This window comes from Neophocaena asiaeorientalis, unplaced genomic scaffold, assembly GCF_003031525.2.
Source record: "Neophocaena asiaeorientalis asiaeorientalis breed wild unplaced genomic scaffold, Neophocaena_asiaeorientalis_V1.1 scaffold84, whole genome shotgun sequence".
NCBI lineage: Eukaryota > Metazoa > Chordata > Mammalia > Artiodactyla > Phocoenidae > Neophocaena > Neophocaena asiaeorientalis.
Window position 1 is genome coordinate 2,805,701 of NW_020173656.1, and position 22,798 is coordinate 2,828,498.

Genomic DNA, 22,798 nt, shown 5'->3' on the forward strand with positions numbered 1-22,798 from the left:
GGCTGAGGCCTGGAGGCTGGCGTTGTGCGTGCCGCCTCCCTGATGCGGCTGGGTTCTCTGGGGCCGCGGGCTATGTCTCCGGGGCTGGGGATCTGGGACTGCACACACCACCTCAGTTCTGCCTCCGTTGTATGTTCCAGTCCGCCCACCTCTAGATGGACAGATGTGCAAGGCTGTTTGGGATGTTTCACTGGCTGTAGACTGAAGGGGAGTGAGAAAGGGAGGGTCTCATCCGCAGTAATGCTGATGTCTCCACCTGCTCTTCAAAACCCAGCTCAGCCCTGACTTCTTCCGAGACATCTTCCAGAACCCTTTCCCTAGGATGGGTTAGGTGCCCCTTCTCTACACTACCACAGTCCTCCCCTCCCCTTGGACTCCTGTCTCTTTACAGGTCTGTCTCCCCACAGCCTGTAAGCATCTGGTTCACCGGTGTCCTTACCGCCAAAACGCTCTGGCACTGTCAGGCCGAGTGAGCGTTGGCTAGAGCACTGCTCGCACCCTGATGCTACTTGCACCCTGGTGGCAGGTGTGTTTGCCCAGCTGGAACCCCGGACCCTGGGCACCCTCGGGAGCATCCTGGCGGAGCCCCCAGCTCACCAAGAACTGGACGACATCCTCAGGCCTGTGCTTGGCCGACTTGAATGCAGCCAGCCGGGTTACCACCAGGATCTGGTACTCCACATGCCCTGACATCATCTTGCCCCGTACCTCCTGGTGCTGGGGCACGGTTAGGTCCAGGCCTGTGTGGACATTCTGAACTCGCCTGCCAAAGGGAAAGAAGGCAAAAGAAGCTCAGGTTCAAGTCAGCAGGCTTCTTGAGTGAAATGCAGGCCAGACCTCAGGTGGCCCAGCAGGCCTGGGTGCAAGGCTGCTCCACTGGCCGCTCTCTGTGGTCCCGGCTACCCACCCCACCACAGCCCAGCCCCTCATAAAGCCTGGCTTCCCAGGCCCCAAGCCTGGGCCCTGCCTTTGGGTCACTCAGGAACAATGGGCTCTCACCAGCAGGAAAACAGGTGACAGCAGAGAAGGTGGGACTCATGGAAAATCACAAACAGCTATAGTGTCTGACACAAACCCAGCACAAGAGCTCCTGCGGGGTTTGTGGGGATGGCATTCCAGGGCTTCTATTCAAACCAAGGGAAGTGCCTGGCTTTGGGCACACAATGCAGGAATGAAACCCCACCAGGAATCTGGAGAGAGAAACGCATCTCTTCAGCTAACCAGAGAGCAGCAGAGCCGCTACAGAACCTGCCCAGCCAGGGGAAGATGGAAAGGGCACTGGATACCAGGCCATCATTTGCCCTGGGGCCTCTGCAAGGCACTGATAAGGCCTGCTCTATGAGGCTTTGAGAGGATACTCGGCAAAACATTACAGCTCTTGGAGGATTTTTAAATGCTATACAAATGTAATGAATCACACGATGAGCAAAGAAGTTATGAAATGTTTCCTCCGAGGTGAGAAAAAAGGTTAAATGTATTCCTCGTTCTGTGTAAGGGTATAATGGAGACCCATGCACACAAACATACATCACACAAGCACCTATGACAGGATATGCCCAGCATACAGTTATCAGGGTCGAGACCTACTATGTGCCGGGCGGGACTTTCAGAAGATAGGAAAGGGGAGGGCCCGAGGGGTGGGGCTACTGGTGCTAAGACTGTGTCTGGGGCAAGGCCCTTTCCGTCTCTGCAGCTACATCCCAATCCATCAGATGACTCCCTGCCCCCAGCACTCCTTCCACACAGACTCCTCCCCTTTCCACACCAAGCATGGGCACTGTCACCATGATGCCATTTGTCACCAACTGGGAGGACAGCCCACCACATAGCCACATACTACTAAGCATTCAAACCCTTACACACACAAACATATCCACAGGGTGTAAGGTATGCGAAAACGAGCATGAATCACTTAGAAAGGCCCGGGCGAACCCGCCTTCAGGCAGGTGTTGAATGAACCCAACATATGCGCGAGACGGAAAAACACCAATCAGCCCTCTTTTCCTTTTGCCAGTAACCAAATGAGCGTCCCTGGCCCTGCACCAGGTACAGACCCGCTGGCGCTGCGCGCCGTGTTACTGTCAGGAGCGCAGGAGAGCGGAGGGGACTGAAGTTGAAGCGGCCGCGCTACCCCGGGCTCTGTTCTAAGCACCTGCCTGTCTGAGACACTCCCGCCTCCCTCAGCCTTACCGAGGGTCACTACCACTCAGAACCACTTAAAGTCAGAGAAACAGACACAAAAGGCGAGTCACCTGTGCTTGGGCTCAGCAGGTCAGAGGTGGAGCCAGGGTTCACTCCAGGCTGCCGCCCCCCTCCCCGCTGACTGGCGCCTCCCATCAGTCCAGCTTGCTCCTCCAGGACCTGCCTCCGTGACCCCTCCCCCTTTCCACTGTCCCCTCCCCCACCGTCCTGTCGCGCCGCCCCACTGCTGGGATCACACCCTTGGCCTCAGCTCCCCTGCCCTCGCCCCTAAGCCCTCCAGCTCTCTGCGTCCCTCGCACCTGTGTCCGGCAGCTGCACGTCACTGGGATAAACGCACAGACGTGCTGACTGGTCCCACCTGAAATTCACGGCCACAACCTGCAAGCTCCAGCGTGGGGCCTGGCAACCCCACCTTGGTCTCGACCTGGGGTTCTCAAAGTGTGGCCCCTGCAGCATCAGCATCACCTGGGAACTTGTGAGAGTGGCAGATCCAGGGTGCTGAATCAATCTCCATGTTAAGAAGTCACCTGAGCCTAACCCACGCTCTCTCCCACTCCCCTAGGCCCCCAAGGAAACTTTTCCTGTAAAGGGCCAGAGAGTAAATATTTTAGGCTTTGCAGGCCATAGGGTCTCCATTACAACTACTCAACTCAGCCACTGTAGAGCGAAAGCAGCTGAAGACAGTACATAAACTTTATTACAAAAGTTAAGTGGTGGGCAGGATTTACACAAGTAAGTGGTGGGCGCATGGGTGTAGTTTGTCCACCTATGCCCCAGACCAAACTTCTCACACTGTAAAGTGCATCCAAGTTGCCTGGAGATCTTGTCAATGTGCACATTCTGATCCAGCAGGTTGGGGGCAGGGCCTGGGAATCTGCATTTCTAACAGCTGTCATGTGATGCTGATACTGGTCTACGTGGTTAAACCCTAAGGTTAATTCTCCCTCTCCTCTTACTCCAGCGGCACCTGACAGTCCCTCTCTGCTCCTTGAAGCTCTGTCTTCATTGCTCCCGGGACCCCCACCCTCTCTCCGTTCTCCCCCCTCCCTGGCCACTCCTGCTCTGCTTCCCTGGATGGTCCTCCGTTCCTCTTTCTGCTCCGGACTCTCCCCTCAAGGCCACACTCCTTCTCCCAGCTGCCTGCCCGACATCTCCGCTTGGCTGTCAACAAGCTTCTTCATGAACGTGTCCAGACAAATGGTGACTCTCACCTTTCCTAAACCTGCTCCATCCATAGTCTCCCGACTCTGTCCATTGCAACCTCCCTCTTTCAGGAACTCAGGGCAAGTCTTGCAGTCAATCTTGACTCCTCTTTCCTGTTCTCGCGACCCACATCTAATTATCAGCAAACCCTGAAAGCTGTACCGTCAAAATACAGCCAGAACCCAAACATTTCGCACCCCCTCTGCCACCATCAGCTCTCACGTGGATCACTGCCAGAACGGTCTCCTTGCTGCACCCTGCTCACCTACCTTCTGCTCAACACAGCGGCCAAATGACCTTTGTGAAATCCAAGCCAGGTCCCACCTCGCCCAGAGCCTCACCTCAGCCTGGGAGGCCTGTTCTGACTGTCCCCTGCCTCCAAGCCCCCAGCTCCGCACCACATCACCTAATGCTCTCTGCGGCTCACGGCACTCCAGCCACCCTGGCCTCCTCGCTGGTACCCAAGCACCTCTCTGCCCCAGGACATTGGCTCCTGCTGTCCCCTCTGCCTGGTACACTCTTTCTCAAGATTTCTCTTGCGTTTGTCAGGAGTCTGCCCAACTGCCACTCTCTGTCAGAAAGACGGTCCTGGGCCGCACCATATAAAACAGCACTCACTCCTCCTAGCACCCTATTTCCCTACTACTTTATTTTCCTTCATACCATTTATCATCCCTGACACACCATATATTTACCTATTGTCCGTCGGCCCCAGGAAAGCTCACGAGAGGGACTTTGTGTTGTTCACTACTGTATCCTAGAACCACTCTCCTGGCCTTCACCACCAGCACCTGCATCCATTAAGGAGCCCTGCCCAGGTGTGGCAGTGAGGGAAGCCACCCACGCCCTTCCCAGGCTCCCAGCACCAAGGTCACACCCCCACTGGTCTGCTGCTGGTGGCCCTGCTCACACCTGCCAACCTCAAAGCTCCTTTTTGCAGGAAATGACACTGAGGCTCAGGGAGAGGAGGTGATTCGTGCGGCCCTGGGGAAACCTCTTCTGCCAGCGAGGACACGACCAGCAACCATGCAGAGGCCGAGCAGGTTCTGATATCAGGGTTCACTTAAAGAATCACACATACTTTTCTAGACCTGAAGCCACAGGGATGTTCAGATTACTGCTGGAAAAATAACATTCATTTATGTAAGAGATTGATGTCTTAGCCCAAGATTCTGGGTAAGGGGAACAAGGGCGGAGTGTATGAAAATACTTGAAGTGAGTCACTTGACAGATGTTAGAAAGGGGGAAAGAATAAAACCATGACCATCCCAGCCTTTCCAGGATCCGTCTTGCACTGGGTCCCCCAGGCCTGGGTCAGGGTGGGGTGGGTCACCCTGCATCCTCTGCCCCCAGGGACCCTCCGCAGGCCTGGGCGGTAACTGCACTTTTCCTGAGCTACCTGTTTGAGCAGCTGCCCCCTCTTCTCTCCCTTCACCTCATTAACCTCCACTCCTCCTGCAGGAGGGGGGCCTCATGCACCCCCTCAGAAGCCGGGGTTACCTCCTGCCCTGTGTTCCCATGGCAACCTGAACCCACTACCCCCCATTCAGCATCTGTCTCCCGAGGGTCTGCGTTCATCCCTGTTTCCTCTGCAGGGCCGAGCCTTGCCGGATTCACCCCGTCCCCAGTGCCGTGCCCGGGGCCTGGTGCACGGTGAGCGCGGACAGGATGCATAACTAGATCTTCGAAGAGAAAGGAAGACAGGTGGACAGGAAAGCGGGGAGGAGAGCCCTCCCTTTGCCTGCTGGCCGGGACCAGCCAGTCCAGGCCTTCCACTGGGTTTTGGGTCAGTTCGTTCCCCTCTAGGGACCTCAGTTTCCCCATCTGTAAAACCGGGGGGGTGGAGCGGGGGGAGGGACTCGCCGCCGCCCGCCTTTCCCGCTGGGCGGTGGAGGGGCCGAGCCCAGGTCAACGGCCGGCGCGCTGGGGACGCCGGGGGGCGGGCGGGATCGTCGGGACCGGCCGCCTTCGCCGGCTCCTCCGCCCCGGGCGCATCGGGCCACGGCTCCCGGGCACCCGACACTCCACGTTGCCCGAGACGCAGCGCCGGGCGCGGGGTCTGGCTCACCTGGAGGTGACGAGCACCGCCGGGGACTGCATGACGGCGAAGCTCCGGGCGGGGCGCGCGGTCACGAGACCCGCGGGCGCCGGCGTCACCGCGTTCCGGGCCCTGGCCCGCCGCCTAGTGGCCACCGCGCTCGGCCGCAAGCGGCCGCGCGTTTCCAGGCCTTTCTGGAACTCTGGGCGGAGACTCGGGGCTGAGAGTCCTGCGCGGGCTCGTCGCTGCTGGAGGCCCCGTCGGAGCTGAGCGCGTCCCCCGCGCCCGAGTGTCCTGAGCCATCCAGAGGATTGGGTCTGAAGTCCCAGCGTTATCAGTGACAGCGCCCGTTTCACTCTTAGGAGTGCCCAGAGTGTCCCGGTTCAGACACTCCTGAAATTATTTGCTTCTCCTTCCTTGGGGAGAATGCCGGGGAAACAACGCAGCGGTGCTCGCCGCCCCAGGGATGCTCGGAGAGAGGTTAGGAGAGTCCAGAAAACAAGATAAATCAGACCCCTCTGTGGAACGAGGGGTGGTGATCCAAAGAAGCATCAGCCTGACCCCTGAGGCCTTCCAGTGGCTTTTCTGTAAAACGGCCTACAGGGCCTTCCCAACAAAAGCTTCTGAGAACTCTGTGTCTTTCTTCTCGCTCACTCAGGAAATGTTGTTCTGACACTTGTTAAAACAGTAAGGAGGACTTTAGTCAAGACTGTGGCAACAGGGCTCAAGACTGACGCAACGGGGAGAGAGTTCAGGCTCAACCCTGAATACAGCAGACACCGGGATCGATAGCCACGGAGTAGGGAGGGGCCGACAAGGGTAGGGAGATTCTTGCTGAAAGCAGGCCAAGGGCTTAGACATCAAAGGGCCAGGACAAGGAACTTGATCAGAGACCAAGGGTGATCAGATATCAAGGGTGGGAATCCTCTCTAAACTGACTTAGCAGGATTCTTGCTAAGACTGGGCTGGGACCAAGGTGAAAGGCCTAGCTGAGAAGAGGGCTCAGAGGAGCCTGAAGTTTGGTCAAGGAGAAGGTCTTTGTTGCCCAAAGTTTCCATCTCAGAGAGCTGCAAAAACCCTCTCCCCCGCTGTGCGTGCAGACCCGAATCTCCAGGTACCCACTCCTCCTTTCCTCTGCCCCTAATGACACCCGCTGCCCATGCTGCTTCCGGCCCTCTGGCAAGAGGAGGTGGGGCTTCTGCTTGACTGAATTTTCCCAAAAATCTAGCCCCTTGCCCCACCTGCACCGCCCTGGAACTCTGATCAACCAATGTCCCAGCTCTTTGCAACTACCTGTAAAACACTTAGCTCTGGGCTTCCCTGGTGGCGCAGTGGTTGAGAGTCCGCCTGCCGATGCAGGGGACACGGGCTTGTGCCCCGGTCCGGGAAGATCCCACATACCGCAGAGCGGCTGGGCCCGTGAGCCATGGCCGCTGAGCGTTTGTGCCTGGAGCCTGTGCTCGCAACAGGAGAGGCCACAGCAGTGAGAGGCCCGTGTACCGCAAAAAAAAACCCACTTAGCTCCGCCTGGCCCGTAGTGACATTTAATCAGTGCGAATGTTTGTGTTGCTCTAATGTTTAGCAGCTAAAAAGACAGGTCTGTCTGCTCTGCTTCTGCTACTAGTCAGACTCCATCACAAAACTACTCTCCTGGCTCCCTCATGGACTTCCCATTCATTCATTCATTCAATTGTTCGTTCATTCATTCAACATTATCTACTGGGCTGGACCTGTGTTCTGGGCCCTGTGGAGGCTCTGGAGCCGCTTAGTGACTAGGACGCTGCAGCCCTGTGCTCCCACGGTGCGCCCACGGACCTGCTCCTTCAGCTTCCCCTTTCCGAGCCTCTCTTCAGGGTCTTCGGGGAGCCACTGCCTCTGATGGCTGCCTTTGGGTCCACAGCTGGGGCCAGAGCAGTGAGGTCAAGGGGCCAGTTTCCCTCAGAGAAGCCTTGGGGTAGAGGTGCGCCAGACATAATGGACCCTCTCATCAGAGATTCAACTGTCCATGGGGTGAGAAATGGAGGTTGTATCACCTGCCACAGTGGCCCAGAAAGAGAAAAGCTCAGTCTGGAAACAGGGCCAGGAGAAAAGTGCAAATCGCCACAGGTATTCTGTGCTCTGTCCATGAGAGCCCCACTGACAGAGAACAGATGAAGCTGGGCTTAGCGGCATCAGATGCGCGATGGGGTAATGTGCACCGTGTTTCCTACAGGAGGGGCAGCACGGTGTCCCTGTGGGCCTCGGCTTCCCACCCACCGCCCCACCAGCATCGTTATTATCTGTATTTGACTCATTTTCATGAAGAAATCCTACAGTGAAAAGTTTTGGAAAATGAATCACTTTCCCCACTTTATCTCTGTGTTTTTTTATTTTTTTCTTGGTTTTTTTTTTTGCGGTATGCGGGCCTCTCACTGTTGTGGCCTCTCCCGTTGCGGAGCACAGTCTCCGGACACCCAGGCTCAGCGGCCATGGCTCACAGGCCCAGCCGCTCTGTGGCATGTGGGATCCTCCCGGACCGGGGCACGAACCCGTGTCCCCTGCATCGGCAGGCGGACTCTCAACCACTGCGCCACCAGGGAAGCCCTCCACTTTATCTCTTGAATAGATATATATGTTCATATGCTTGAATAGCTCGTTTCCAATTTGTTTGTAGACAAGATGAGCAATAATGAACAGAAGGATGAGTGAGTGAAAGGGCTGCGGGAACACCCAGTCTGCTGTCTGCTCTGCCTGCCCACCTGCCCGTCTGTCTGTCTGCAGGGCAGAGTTTGAGATAGCAGACGGCCCCCGTGTCTAGTTTAAATTGACATGCCCCACTTCAAAGCAGGCAGAAAGGGTGTGAGCCTCGGCACCCCAGGAGTCTGGCGCAGCTCAGCCCTTGGGAAGGGCCAGCCGGTCAAGCGGTCACCACCGCACAGACACTTGTGGACCAACCACCGCACAGACACTTGTGGACCAACCACACACCCTGTGCTGGGCGCTGAGACTACAGTGAGCGAGGCGCGGTCGCTGCCCTCAGCGAGCTGCTTTGCCCTTAGACTTGGGGTGGGATAGGGGTCAGAGAGGACACTCGAAAGGAGCCAGAGTCCAAGGTTAACCTGAAGAGATGAGAAGGAATAGGATGGGGTAGAAGGAACATCATCTATGAAGTCCTGGCGACAAGAAGAAACGGAATTCAGGGAACAAGTTGGGGAGGGAGCTCAAGGGGGAGGACAGGCGTAGAGACTCACGTGTGCCAGGCTGAGGGCTTCACGCTGACCCTGGGGCCAACTCGAGGCCACCGCCGGACTGCGAACATCGGAGCGGCCCGACCAGCTCTGCTGCCGACATCGGTTTGGAACACGTGATGCTGGAGGTGGGAAGGTGAGCAGAACTGCAGAGCAATCCAGACTGGGGACAGTGGTGGCATGAATTGGGGTGAGGGCCCCCCAGGTGGAGAACAGGGCACAGGTGACACAGAGACTTAGGAAGTGGAACTGGACAAGACAGACTCGAGTGTACATGTGCGGGAGGAGTCGAGACGCTGCTTCAGTTCGGCTCCTGGGAGTAGCCGGACGGTGGTCTATTCTCTGGGGCAGGGCACCTGGAGGAGGGACACGTTCTGGGTGGGATGATGAGTTCTGTGTTGGACAGCTGGTGTTTGAGGGTGTGGGGACATTGAGGTGACTGTGGCTCTGGCTCCCGGGAGGCAGGCCTGGCTGGAGACCCTGATGCGGGGGTCACAAAGCTATTGGACTTGAGAGTAAGGCTGAGCCTGAGGAGAAGACAGCCCAGGAAGGTGCAGAGAAGCACGCGTGTTCCAGGGCAAGCACAGGTCGGGGCTGCGAAGAAGGGGACTCTGCGTCACCGCTGGGGCTGGTGGCACGCTGGTCACCCATGACCTGCAGACAAACGAGCCTCACCCCTGGCACCAGGGTTCCCGAGTGCATGCCACATGGGGACTTGGCACACCTGGTGCCTGCCGAGAATCCCACTGGTTCCCCTTGAAAGAGTGACCCCGTCCCCTAGAGCAATCCCATTTTCTGCCTCATTCCTTCCGCCCATACGCACTCGATTCCATCTCATCCAGTTCAAGCTCCTAAGTCTCTCCCTCACCTGTGCCCTCTTCTCCAGCTGGGGGGTCCCCACCCTGATTCGTGCCACCACTGTCCCCAGTCTGGATTGTCCTGCAGTTCTGCTCACCTTCCCACCTCCAGCATCACATGTTCCTCTACTGAGGCAATCCCATTTTCTGTCCCATGTGCCCCTGTGTGGCTCCAGCGGATAATTGTATACAATGCATGGAATGTGGAATCTAAATCTGATATGTTCTGCTTCCTGCCTGACTCAAGGAGCCCCTTCCGTGGCTGAAGCCACAGTAACGCAAACCACATTGCCCGCTGCCCTGGGAGGAACGCTCCGGGCCTCAGTCATCCCCCAGGGAAGTCGCTGGACCTCAGGGCAGTGTGGTCAGTTAGAGACACCACAGCCCACAGGGAGACTGATCTGAGCCCTGGTCCTGCCACACACCAATGTTGTCCTGGTTTCTGGTGGGGTGGGTCTTCTGGGGACCTGCTGATTCGTCTCTGTCCTCTGTAGTGATGCTCTAGTGCTCCAGGGGGCTGAGCACCCCAAATCTAGCAAGACCACCACCTCATTTGTCACTCAACAAAGGCTCCTGGGCACAGCTCTGGGCCTGTGACCTCTCCAGGCCCTGGGGATGCAGAAGGCCTCCCTGGCGGGGCTCACATACCACTCAGGACAGTTGGAGATGTCCAAACGAGTACAGGCCCAGGGTGCATGGAGAAGGGCATAATATAACCAACTCAGCCAGGGGTTGAGGCATACAGGGGTTCTTCCAGGAAGAGGTGGTGCCAGACTCAGGGCATGAAAAAGTGGGTGCTGTCTCTTTGAGCCTTGGTTTTCTCATTGGTGAAATGGGCATGATGGAAATCTTTAATTCACAGCACTGCTGTGAACTAAATGAGATAAAATGTGACTGAAATGAGAGGAAATTCAGACACTGTAGATGAGCTACCCAAAAGCCATTCACAGCCCCTTCCTCTTTGCCTTACTACCATAGAGGCGAGACAGTTAAAGCACTCATGCTCCCAGCCTCCCTTGCGGTTAGAAGGTGCCATGTGACATAATTCTGGCCATACACACAAAAGTTCCTGCAGAGGTTTCACCTTGCTAGGAGAAAGCTCTTTGTACCTTTCCTATCTTCTGCCTAGAAAGGAGATACAATGCTGGAGAGACAGCAGCCATCTTGTGACCATGAGACACAAACGTGAAACTGGGGCCTACACGTGGAGGATGGAGAAGGCTGAGGACCTGATGGCACATGAACTACCATACCAGCCCTAGACTTTCTTGTGTGAGTGCTTAAACCACTCTAAGTAGGGTTTTCTGCAATGGATCCCTTATTGGTACAGTCATGAAGTACTTACATGAGGCCTGACCTAAAAACTGTCCAATATGGGGTAGGGATGATTGAGAAGGAGGAAAAGAAGAAGTAAAGTATGTTCTAGGTGGTGGTGCAAAGCCAGGGTGTCTTCAGAGAACCACCGTGTGGTTGGGGAGCTGGGGAGAAGCGAGTAGGGAGGGGTTCCCTCCCGTGTGGGGAGGGAAGTGTGTGGGAGACGAGCCCACACAAAACTCTTTTGTGTACCACTCAAAAGAGTTTACATTTATCCTGAAGCAGTGGGTGGGCTCACAGAATAAACAAAAGGGCAAGAGTATTTCAGGGGGACTGGGCTGTGATGAGCCATGTCTGCCTAGGAAGATGACAGCAGAGTCAGGGAGGGCCCAGGAGGGGACTGGAGGTGAGTAGGTGAGGACAGTGAATGTGGCCCCCTCTTCCCGAAGCTTTTTTTTTTTTTAATATATTGTTTTATTTTCACAATCACTTAAAATATTTTATTAAAGTAACAAAGCAACTGAGCCAAAAATGTTTATTAAAGGGGACAACATATAGTAATATAGTTAAGGCAATTGACAAAGTTTTGGCATTAAATCTCGAGAAAAGAAATACAAATTATCCCAGTAGACTTCGGAATCTATTTCATTAGTCCAACTAGGTTTTTTTTTCGTTTTAAATCTTTATTTATTTAGTGGCTGCCCCACGTCTTTAGCTGTGGCATGCAGGCCGTTCAGATGCGGCATGTATGTGTGATCTAGTTCCCTGACTAGGGATGGAACCGGGGCCCACCTGCATTGAGTGCAGAGTCTTAACCACTGGACCACCAGGGAAGTCCCTCCAGATAGTTTTAATACAATGTTTCAATAGCACCGGATAACGCACCTCAGATAAGGCACAATCTTCACCATTCAGAAGCTCAATTCTGAAGCAGAGGAGGCAAGCCTAGGATTTTCTAGAACTATTATACAGAGATAATGCATGCTTGTTGCTGAAAAACTAGAAAATATGGATAGTAAAACATAAAATAGGGCTTCCCTGGTGGCGCAGTGGTTGAGAGTCCGCCTGCCAATGCAGGGGACACAGGTTTGTGCCCCGGTCCGGGAAGGTCCCACATGCCACGGAGCGGCTGGGCCTGTGAGCCATGGCCGCTGAGCCTGCGCATCCGGAGCCTGTGCTCCGCAACAGGAGAGGCCACAACAGTGAGAGGCCCGTGTACCGCAAAAAAAAAAAACAAAAACATAAAATAAAATAAAAAGCACCTCTCATTTGATACCAGACATAACAATTATTGTTTTTGTTGTTCTTGCCTTCCTGACATTTTTTCTATTCCTATGTATAAGAAATTAGCTTTTTTTTTGGGCTACATTGGGTCTGCGTTGCGGTGCGCGGGCTTCTCATTGCGGTGGCTTCTCTTGTTGCAGAGCACAGGCTCTAGGCGCATGGGCTTCAGTAGTTGTGGCGTGAGGGCTCCGCAGTTGTGGCTCACAGCCTCTAGCGCGTAGGCTCAGTAGTTGTGGTGCATGGGCTTAGTTGCTCCGCAGCATGTGGGATCTTCCCAGACCAGGGATCGAACCCGTGTCCCCTGCATTGGCAGGCGGATTCGTAACCACTGTACCACCAGGGAAGTCCCTAGCTTTTCTTTTAAATGATACATAATCTTACTGGCTATACTGTTTTGTAAATTGCTTTTTCATTTACTACCCTGTAAACATCTTTCCATGTTAAATTTCCTCCCAAACCATCATTTTAAATGATTACTTAGAATATTGTGTGCAAATGTACCATAACTTACTTGGCCAGTCCTTAAGCTACGATGGAAAGGTGATGTGTGGGTGGTGGGAGATGGCTGGGTGAGCTTTGAAATGCTGGCTGATGTTTGAGCCAAATACATGAGGGGGAAGTTTGGAGGAAAAGTGCTAGAGTGTCAGAAAACACTTTGGTGAGTCTCTGTGTACTTTGTTGAGGGAGGGAGGGTCTCGGGAGATTGGAAGAAGAGAAATGAGACCCAGAGTTTAATATCTGTGTTATGAAATAAAAGAAATTTGGGGGGACTTATCTACCTGAGCTCTGGGAGAGATGAATGGGGGGCCCCCAGCCACGTGGAGAATGCACGTTCTGCTCTGTAACCCAAACCCTCACAAGCCACCATGCACACCAGTCTTGGGGAAATGATCTTTGTAATAAGGGAAGGAAATGGCACCAGGTGTGGGATGCAGAGTTCACAGCAACACAGTTCCAAAAAGTGACAAGTCAGCAGCAATTAGGAAGGAGCATGGATTGAAAGGTGACTGTGGAAGCACAGGCTCCAGGGAATCCTCAGGAATTCCCACTGCCTGGTCACAGCAAATCCAGCCTTTTTGTTTGGATATTATGGGAAAGAGGACTGCAGAAGGCTGAGAACTTGGGCACACAGGGTTGCAAAATTTATTCCATGGCTTTGACATCTACCACCGAACTGTCCCAGAAAGGCTGGATGCAGTGTGCCTCCCAAACCCTTTCCAGCCCTGGATTCATTTTCTTAAATCCTCTCGACTTTGTTAAGTGAAAAATGATAGTTCTTGTTTTAGAAGTACATTTATTTGATTACTAGTGAGGTTAAATACATTTTCACCAGTTTATTGGTCTTAGAATGTTTCTAACTCTCCTGTTTATTTCCTTTGCACATTTAAAAAAGCTCTTATTCTTATTGATTTGTAAGGATGCTTTATATATTAAAGGTACTAACACTTTGTGATATTATCCCTTATTTATTTTTTAATATTTTCCCCGTTTATTTTGAAAAAGTTTCAGATTCACAGCAAAGTGGAAAGGTTCCTACTACATCCGTACACCCTTCACCTAACTTGGGTTCTATCTGAAATGGAACCAGCAGGAAGGTCACCTGGACGTAGTGGAGGTAGGGGGCTGGGTGGAGGGAGCTGAGTGTGATGCAAACACAGCAGAGGCCCCAGCCTATTGCAGGGGGAGCTGGGCTGAGACGAGGGAATGGACCTTTATACTCCGGACATCGGACATCGACCAGTCTCGGATGTGGGCCATCCCAGGAGGGGCCCGACCTTGGATAAGGCAGCTCTCTTCAGCCAAGATGAGCCCCAAGAAGGACTGAGCAGAGACCTGCCAGTACTCTCAGCAGCAGGGAGAGTGGGATGAGCACTTCAGTCGTGGAGAGGGGAGTGGGCTGCATGTCTCAGATGCACTGCAGAATTGTTAACATTGCCATGTTTGCTTCATCCTTTCTCTCTGTCTCTGTCTCTGTGTTTCTCCTGAAACATTTAAGAGTTGGCTGTAGACATCATGCTGCTTCATTCTATTGACAAATGCTTCAGCGTGTAATTTCTTAGAACCTGAACGTTCTCCTTCATAACCACAAAGCCGTAGGCAGGAAATTTGACATTGACACTATACTATTACCTAACATACAATCATATTCCAATTTGCTCAGTTGTCCCAATAGTGTCTTTTATTCACAGCCGCTTTCCCCTCCCTCCGCTGCCCATCAAGAATTGGATGGAGGGCTGTGCATTGTATTTAATTGTCATGTTCCTTTAGTCTCTTTGATTCTAACAGTTCCTGGGCTTTTCCATCATCCATGACGCTGCCATCTTTGCGGGGCCCACACCAATGGTTAGGCTGCTCCTGGGTTGGGATGTGTCTAATTAATTTCATGGTTCGATGCAGGTTACCATCTGGCAGGAGCACTATGCTGGTGACCCCATTAGGTGACACGTGATGTCAACGTCCCCATGATTGGTGATGTTGAGTTGGGTCAGTTGGTCAAGGTCCATTCTGTTTTTAGAGTTTTTTTACATGCAGGTTTTAAGATTTTTATGTAGTTCTAACCGTGGACATTTCTCTTGGTGGTTGGTTTTACAATGAAATTATACTTAGAAAAGTGTTCCTTACCCCAGACTGTATAAATATTCACATATTTCCTCCAAATATGTTTTCTCCAATCAATTCCTTGATTCACTAGGAATTAATTTTGGTTTATGTCAAGAGACAAGGGTCATTTTCTTTTTTCTCAAAATACTTAGTATCATTACCCAGTATCATTCATTAGTAAGTTTTATTGAATATATCATCCTTTCCCCCATTGGAATTGTCACCATTATTGTATTATAAATATTTACAAACATCGTGATTTGCTTCCAGACTCCCTATCCTGTTGTCCTGATCTGTCAATTCCACTTCAAGTGCTACATGGGAATTCGTTTATATTGAAATCTGATAATGAAGCCCTCCAAGGAGGATTAATTGTTTCATGATGTAAAAATGTGAATCTGTTTTTAGACAGAGCAGAAAGAAGTGAGAGAGATCCCTGAGGAGGTAAGAGGGCTGGGATACAGAGCGTGGGTGGAAGGACAGTGACAGACACAGTGACACCTGGACAGACACACGTCCACCAGTGTGGCTGGACCATTTGCATGGGTAGCTGCGAGTCTGCTCCTTGCTCTCTCTACTCTGCCCTCCTTGTATTACAGCATTCAATATTGCGGGCATCTTTCTGTTGCACAGAAAGGTGCCCGCAATCTAGCTCATTCTTGTGATAGGGGAAAACCAATCCACGTGAGGGTGTATCATACTTTATTTTGTCATTACCCTATTCAATGCCATTTTGGTCGTTTCCAGTTTTCACTATTACCTCAATTTTAAAAATCCTTGTATGTTTATCTTCACTTGTGTGAGTATACCTGTAACAAATTAAATTTCTACAACTGAAAGTGCTGAATCAAAGGATTTCCTTCTTTAAAATATTGCTGCTATCACAGTGCTCTTGGAAAAAATCTCTCTGAACTTATATTCCCACCAAGGGTATGTAGAATGCCCACTTGTTTCTCCTCTCACCGATAATGGATTTTACATTCTTCAGTTTTACTGACCCGAGAAGTAAAGGAAAATGGCACCCCACTATTCTTTTAATTTGCAGTGATTTGCTGGCGACTTTTGGGATTTTGATTTTGTCACCCTATGTTTTTCTAACTCTTTCAGATTTGTGCCCCCAGCAGTCAGGATAGGCAGTTTAATCAGAGTTCTCCAACTCTTTATCCAAGCCAGGAAAAAATGTCTGGGAGGACAGAACCCAGCTGGGGCTCTGCCCTAAATTAAGGTATTACTTAGAGGTGGATCAGCTACCTAGGCATGTGGGAAGCACACGGGGGTTGCTGTGGCTTAAGGCCAAGTCCCCAGTTTTGTAGGTAGCCTCTCACGACTTTGCAGGGCAGCCTCAGAGACTAGCCCCCTGAAGAGCTCACAGATGCCTTTGCCATGTGGGCCGGAAGACCTGAGACAGGCCACCCAACTTGGTGACACCAGGTCCCTGGCTCAGCCCCGTCATGCTCCTGCCCGACACTCTGCTGTGGGAACCATGAGACATTTTGGTCCCAATGTCCTCATCCTCTGGGGCGTCTGCAAAGTCTCACATCCTGGACTGGGGGACACAACTTCTGGGTCCTCCAACTCTGCTCCTGACATCTGTTAGCACCTATCTTCCCAGGCAAAGAGGACAGTTTGGTTCCCTACTCATTGTGTGTCTAGAACAGAAACCCTGGGCTCCTATCTGACCAAGATTGGAGGACTGGTCATTCCAAATCACTGCACATTCTAAGAATTGCCAGTTTTTATTCCAAATGGAGTTTGTTTTGTTTTAATCTTATGTGTCCACAAAGGTCTCCAAGAAAAATCTAATGGAGACACAACTTCAGACTAGTGATACTCATAGAGGGGAAATGCCTCAAAGACAGTGGCCGTACAGAGGAGACTGGATGGACAGGTTAGATTAGCCTTCCACCTGGTTAAACCAGGGCTTACTTAATTAGAAAACTGTAAAAGCCACCATTTATTGAGCCAGGCACTATGGTAAGGACTTTACCTACTTTGTTTCCTTTATTCTTAGGCACACCTGACAGGTAGGAATCCCTGTCTCCATTTAAAGATGGAGGTTGACTGGTTAATTAACTTAATCAAGGTCACAAACCTGGTGCACTGCAAAGGTAGATTGGAAGCCAGGTCTTTATCATGACCGCATATTCTAGTTTCTTTCCTGACCTCAGCGGAGGTGTGTCATCCTTGTCCCCTCGACTCCCAGGATACCTTAGAGCTCCAGGTAAGCTGGTTCAACAGCAGGGTGCGGGTGCGGGGGTTCCTGAGTCTTCTCCCAGGCTGGCCTGGTCTGTAAATCCGAGCAGGGGGGAGTTCAGCCACACTGTGATGCTGTTATACCCAGTGACCAGCAGATGGCAGTATCCGCCAGCCTGCTGCCATTTGTCCCAAACCCAAGGAAGGGCTCTGAGAGGTGCCCCGTGAGACTTCTGGAAAAGAAGCTATCTCACTCCCTTCTTCTCGGTCCCTTCCCCTCCCCACTCAAAGGTAGGCCAAGCCTGGGGCCGGGGGCCAGGCTGCAGCCAACCCTGGTGTGGATGCCAGAGCCGTTGCCCTGGATAACCTGGGGGGAGGCAGCCCTCCACTGAGCATGGGAAATGCTTCTGAGCCTGAGGAAGCCCAGACCCGGACATCAGATGGGACTGAGCCAGAACCCTGATGGGATCTCCCCATACCCACAGCCGCATCCCTGGTCTTTCTGGGGGAGATGGCTGCAGCCCACGTCTGGCTGAATGGAGAGCAACAGCACCAGATGTGCTGGTAGGTGGCTCCCTCTGAAGTCTGTTGTCACCATCTTCCCTCCCCCGCCCTCCCAGGGACACCTTCTTGGGGCAGAGCCACAGGCTAACCCTGCCTCCTCACCTCTAGCCCTCTCCAGCTCTGAATCACAACAGCCATGGTAGGTCCACACTGCGGGCAGGTTCCTGGTTAGGTCCGTGGCACTGGGTCCCATCCTCACATGCTCTCCACCTCTCACAGGTGGACCCTTGGTGGACATTTGATTGTCAACCTCACTGTGCCTTTAGGGATCGAAAGCCAGGAAGGGCCAAGGGACTTGCGGTCCAAGGATAGAGGCCAGATTTGAATTCTGGCCTCTTGACTCTCGGGAACCATCAACATCATAGGCAGGGGGGGCATCTGTTTTACCTTCCACAATAGTGCTGGGCTGCAGGGACCCAGACCCCTAACAATGGACAGGGTGGAGGCTGAGCCCTCATCCATCCTCTTCCTCACCTCCAGGGTACCCAGGGCAGAGCTGGGAAGAGACCTTCTGAGCTGCACAGAGAGCAAAGGCACAGGATCACAGAGGGGGCCCATCATCCCTGGTGGCTGTGATGCCAAATGACAGGGTACCGATCCCTTTCCCTCCTTGGGGGCTTGGATGCCCTATGTGGGCAATGCAAGGTGTAGAGCAGGGCATCTCTAAGGAAACCTCGGATGCTCTTGTCATCAGACGTGGGGCCTCGTGCCTGGTGTGGCAGGAGGCACTGGCTCTAGACTGAGTAGGCTGCAGCGGGGTTGCGGGGGGGGGTTCCAATTTCCAGTGGTTCAAGCTGGGAGAATCCAAGACTAGCTTCCTAAGTGGCATCAAGCCAGTGTGCCAGCTCATGTTCCCAGGTGGCGCGTGAACTTCCATCAGCGGAGGTGCCTTTGAGAGGTGTGGTGGCTCTCATGGGTCTCATGTGCAGACTCCCCCACCTTCAGAGCTATCAGAAGGCTGCCTGGGATTGGGCGGGAGTTCCCATCTCTTCAGGTATGCAAACACAGGCTGGGTAGCAGTTTGTGATGAATCAGGCATAACATGAAAAGTAGGTCCAAATAATCCAAAATATTCCTTCAGATCCTTGGATTCTAGGACCTGAGTCAGAAACCTGGTGGTCAGAGAAAGCAAACAGCTTCTGCAAAGGACGGATGAGCGGCAAAGTGCTCTCTGAGGGAAGGATCTGGGGATGAGAATGTGCGGACAGCTCCTGCCCACCCCAGTCAAGAAACACCCCGCCCCCAACCAGGCTGATTTTCCTCTCCTCCCCCTGTTGGAGCCAGTCTCATCTCCCCTCTCTGAGGAGCTAACAGCTGAAGTCTGGCGCTCTTGGGAGACTGGGGGGTGGTGGTCTTCAGACTGATAAAGAACGGAAGTTGGAACTCCAGCCCCAGTTTTCTCCCAGCCTTCTCTAAACTTCCTGCACCGGCTCCTGAGCCTCATTCCCAGCTGCACAATGACTGCTGGGGCGACACAGAGCCATAGGAATCCACCTTCAAAGTGCACTTTGCAGCAGGTAGGATACAACTTCCGGGTCTTCGGGCTGGGAACACTAGCTCCCTCCTGCCTGGCCCACCTACCAAAGGCTCCCCGTGTCCCCCCAGGAGGAAGCCCCAAGCGAGCCTGGGCCAGCCTGACACTATGGCCCCAAAAGGTCACCTGCTCACCAGAAGGGCTCAGCTTCACAGAGTCAGGGATAGAGGGCTGGGAACTCCTGGTCCCAAGTTCCTCTGCACTCAGGGAGGGTGCTGCCTGCACTCCAGACTGATGCTCAGTCATGGGTCCCAGGGAAGCTCTGGACAGGGCATCCAGAGTCCTGGTCAAGTCAAGCCCTCACTGTGGGCCTGACTCGCTAGGCCATCATGTCACATCATGTAAACTTAGCCATTGGAACACGTGCTCCTACTAGCCCGTCCTACTCTGAGCTCCGTGGCTTTTCCAGTCACGGCAGGCCTTGGTGCTGGTGATGATAGAGCGTGTTCAGTGGCGGGTGTTGTGAGCTCCCAGCTGATGCCAGAGGCAGGAAGGAGTCCCTAAGACGATGCTTTCATAAACCTCACCTGGACCTGAGAGTTCTTTTTCTGCCAAGAATTTTCCAAAGAGCTTGCAAGGAAAGCCAGGACCCTCTGCCTCTCCACTGGAGTTGGGGAGAGTGTTGCAGGTCCAGCCCCCCACAATCTCACCTCCCCTCTGGGCAGCCAGAGGTAACCCTTTGCCCAGCCAAGTGTGGCTGACTGCAGGCTCTGCCACTCACTAGGTGACCTGGGAAAGGGGTTAAATTTCTTTGCGACTCAACTTTCTTTGTCAATAAAATGGGAATAATAATACCTACCTCACAGGACACAGCAGTGGTGAGAATGAAGTGGCATGAGTTACGTTAAGCAGTTGGCAGGACCCCTGGCACTTGGAGAAGAACCATCATTATTTGGTTAACAGTGACCATTATTTATAGTTATCATCATTATTTGAGAGGAAGGAAAGGGAGCCAGACATGGCCCACGCTTCCCTCCCTCCCTCCCCTTCAGTGTGGCTGGTCAGAAAGGCCTCCCATCCCCCCTTCCCATCACTTTACTTTGAACCACCTAACAGCGCACTGTACATTCACGCGCATTTATGGATTTACGTGTTTCCTGTCTCTCCCGCCCTTACAAAAGCTCCATGCGTTTGTCCTGTGCGTTGCTGAATCCACAACACAGGGAAGGCTGCTCACGGTATTTACTGGAAAGAAGGAACGAATAGAGGGATGGATAAACAATGAATGAATGCATTATTGCCTCATTTTACAGACCAAGAAACACAGGTGACAGCAGCTAAGGCCTGGCTCAAGCACACGCAGCTGGTGGGTGTTGGCTCAAGCAGCAGCATCCCACACCCCCCGAGCAGTCTCCTCCAGAGCCTTCCAGTGCCTAGAAGCTACTTCTCTCTTTGGCCATCATCTCCCTGGGGACCCAGAACAGACTAACAGACGCAGGGCGACTGAGCCTCCTCTGTGCCAGCCTGTTATCCTGGACACACACCACCCTCCTGAAGTGAGAATCTCCCCGTTTTATAGAAGAGGAAATTCAGTCTCAAAGAAGCTTAATGGCCTGCTCCCACAGGGACAGCAAGAGCACATGGCCCCCAACCCGTCCCTAATTCCTAAGTCCCAAGGTGACCTCAAGGTGGAGGTATCATGTAATTAACAAACGTTTATTTGGCACCTGCTGTACCAAGCCTGGGCCGGGACCCTTCCATTTTCTCCCTCACACAGCTGGAGAAGTCGAAGCCCAGATGATGCAAGGGACTGGTTGTTAAGAGCAAAGCCGTGACCAGAACCAGGGCTACTTGACCCCAGCTCAGGGCTCCTAGGGTGTTTGTGCAAATCACAGACGAGATGACGTGCAAAACTTCCGAAGACTGTGTGTGGCTGAAGGAGGAAAGGAGGCCCAAGAAAGACAGCAGGGACGCAGCACCGGCATGAGCGGAGAGACCGGTGGCTGGGCGACCACTATTTTGACTGACCAGTGTCTCTAGGGGGCGGCTCTGCCAGACATCCTGCATGGGTTCGTGCAGGGCCGCTTTGTACCGGGACCACGCAGAGAGGGAGACCCGTGACCACGACCTTGTCGGGGCTCTCTGCCCTCGGTCCCGAAGGCAAGGTGGGTTAATGCAGCCCCGGTCATCCCAGCCTCCCACCACTCTTCCTGCCCAGACATTCCCTCGCGACCTCAGGCCTTTTTCCTCCGCCCCCCTGATCCGCCTGGGGTCCGAGAGTTACGACTTTTTGCCAGGCCTCTCCTGCTCCCATACGACCCCGAGAGGTGTGTGGCCCAAATTCCCCAGCTGAGCGGGCGCTGCATCTCCGCGGTGGTCGGCAGGGCGACGACTGAGGAGCTCGCTTGGGACGAAGCAGCGGGTGTTGGGGAGCTCAGAAGCCTGGGGCCGCAGTCGGCCCAGGAGCTCCCCGAGCCGGGCGTCTTCCGTGGGTCAGAGTGCGGGGCAGCCGGGCGAGAGAGGGACTCACGCGGCTTTGGGTCCGGTGGCGTCGGGCTGACGCTGATCGCCCACTCAAAGTAACCGTGACGCACTACCCCCGCCTAGATTTCCAGTTCGGTAGCAAATATAATTTTAAAATTAAAAGACGCGCCTGCCCTGCTACGGGGATACGTCCCGCTCCAGCCGTCCGGCTCCAGCCCGCCATCCGCGCAACAGCGGATTGTCCATCCGCTGGGCTTTCCCTTATTTGAGGGATGTCCGGGCTGCTGGTGGAGCTAAGCCGACACCCGCCGACGACCACCCTCCCTGGCGCGTCTCCCTGAGATGTGGCCTCCCGGGGACCTACCCCTGCGGGCTGCGGACCCAAGTGCCAAGCTGCCCGCGCGACTGCGGTCCCGGGCGCCCCCTCCATCCATCCCCCGCCCTGCGGGAGAACCGAGGCCCGGGAAGGAAGTACAGAGGCGCCACCCCGAGCCTCTTCACCGCCCGCCCTCCCGGCTCTGCCCGCGCCCCAACATACCCGGTAGCCCGTTTCTGTTAGCCGGGCCCCTGGGAGGCGGGCGGAAGGTCCTCACTTTCGATGCACAGACGAACTCGGGGAGCCGCTCCCGCGCGGGAGTCCCCTCATCACCCTGGGGCTGCCTTCGTAGTTCCTGAGCTCCTTTAAGATCCTGGCTCCCGTCTAAGCGCATGTTCCGCGCCCAAACCTTTGATTTTCGACCGTCGGTCCTTGTCCCGCTGTCCTTCCGGCCTGCCCTTCCAGCCGCTAGCCCTCTCTTCCCTACGGGTCTCCTCCCCGGCTCCGGCCTCCCGCTCCGATCTTTGGAAGCTGTGCGAGGGTGGGGAACCGCAGAACCGGTGATCAAAAACGCGCTTTTGTGTCAACCCTGCGCGCCCTGGTGGCCTCTCTGTGCGCGGTGGCCACGGGATCGGGGCACTGACAGGCGAGGCCGAGCCCCTCCGCGGCCGCACTTCTGGCGTCTCGGGCGCCTGCAGTACTGGAGCGGGCGGGGGGCGGGTGCTTCTCCGCAGGGGAGTAGGGAAGACGCTGGGCGGGTACGCGCGATATGTCGGAGCCTCTGACTCCCGAGGGCGCATTTGGCCCGGGCGCAGCGAAGGCGGAGGGGGTCACTTTGCCCTGGGAGAGCGAGGCGGGGCCCCGGTTTGTGGCGGGAGCCTCCGGCCGGTGACACTCGCCTAGCGAGAGTGGGGGCGAAGCGCTTCGGCTGGGGGAGGAGGCTCCGGCCCCGGGCTCAGCGTTAGGCCGGAGTAGGGGGCGCGGCGCTGCCGCTCGAGTGTTCAGCAGGGGGCGCTGCTCCGGGCGTTGGGCGGGGGTGGG

At 54.2% G+C, this 22,798-nt stretch overlaps 2 protein-coding genes across 2 annotated transcripts in view; one reads left to right on the forward strand and one right to left on the reverse strand.

Moving 5' to 3' along the window:
* HS1BP3 (HCLS1 binding protein 3) overlaps window positions 1-5,523 on the reverse strand; it is a 41,078-nt gene extending 35,555 nt beyond the window's left edge. Inside the window, exons 1-2 of the mRNA XM_024747801.1 lie at window positions 5,474-5,523; window positions 598-763 (exon numbers count right to left, since the gene is read on the reverse strand). Of these exons, the coding sequence (XP_024603569.1) occupies window positions 598-763; window positions 5,474-5,505 (198 nt within the window). The 5' untranslated portion in view covers window positions 5,506-5,523. The remainder of the gene's footprint in view (window positions 1-597; window positions 764-5,473) is intronic.
* Window positions 5,524-22,526: 17,003 nt separating this feature from the next.
* GDF7 (growth differentiation factor 7) overlaps window positions 22,527-22,798 on the forward strand; it is a 4,320-nt gene continuing 4,048 nt past the window's right edge. Inside the window, exon 1 of the mRNA XM_024747824.1 lies at window positions 22,527-22,645. Within this exon, the coding sequence (XP_024603592.1) occupies window positions 22,527-22,645 (119 nt within the window). The remainder of the gene's footprint in view (window positions 22,646-22,798) is intronic.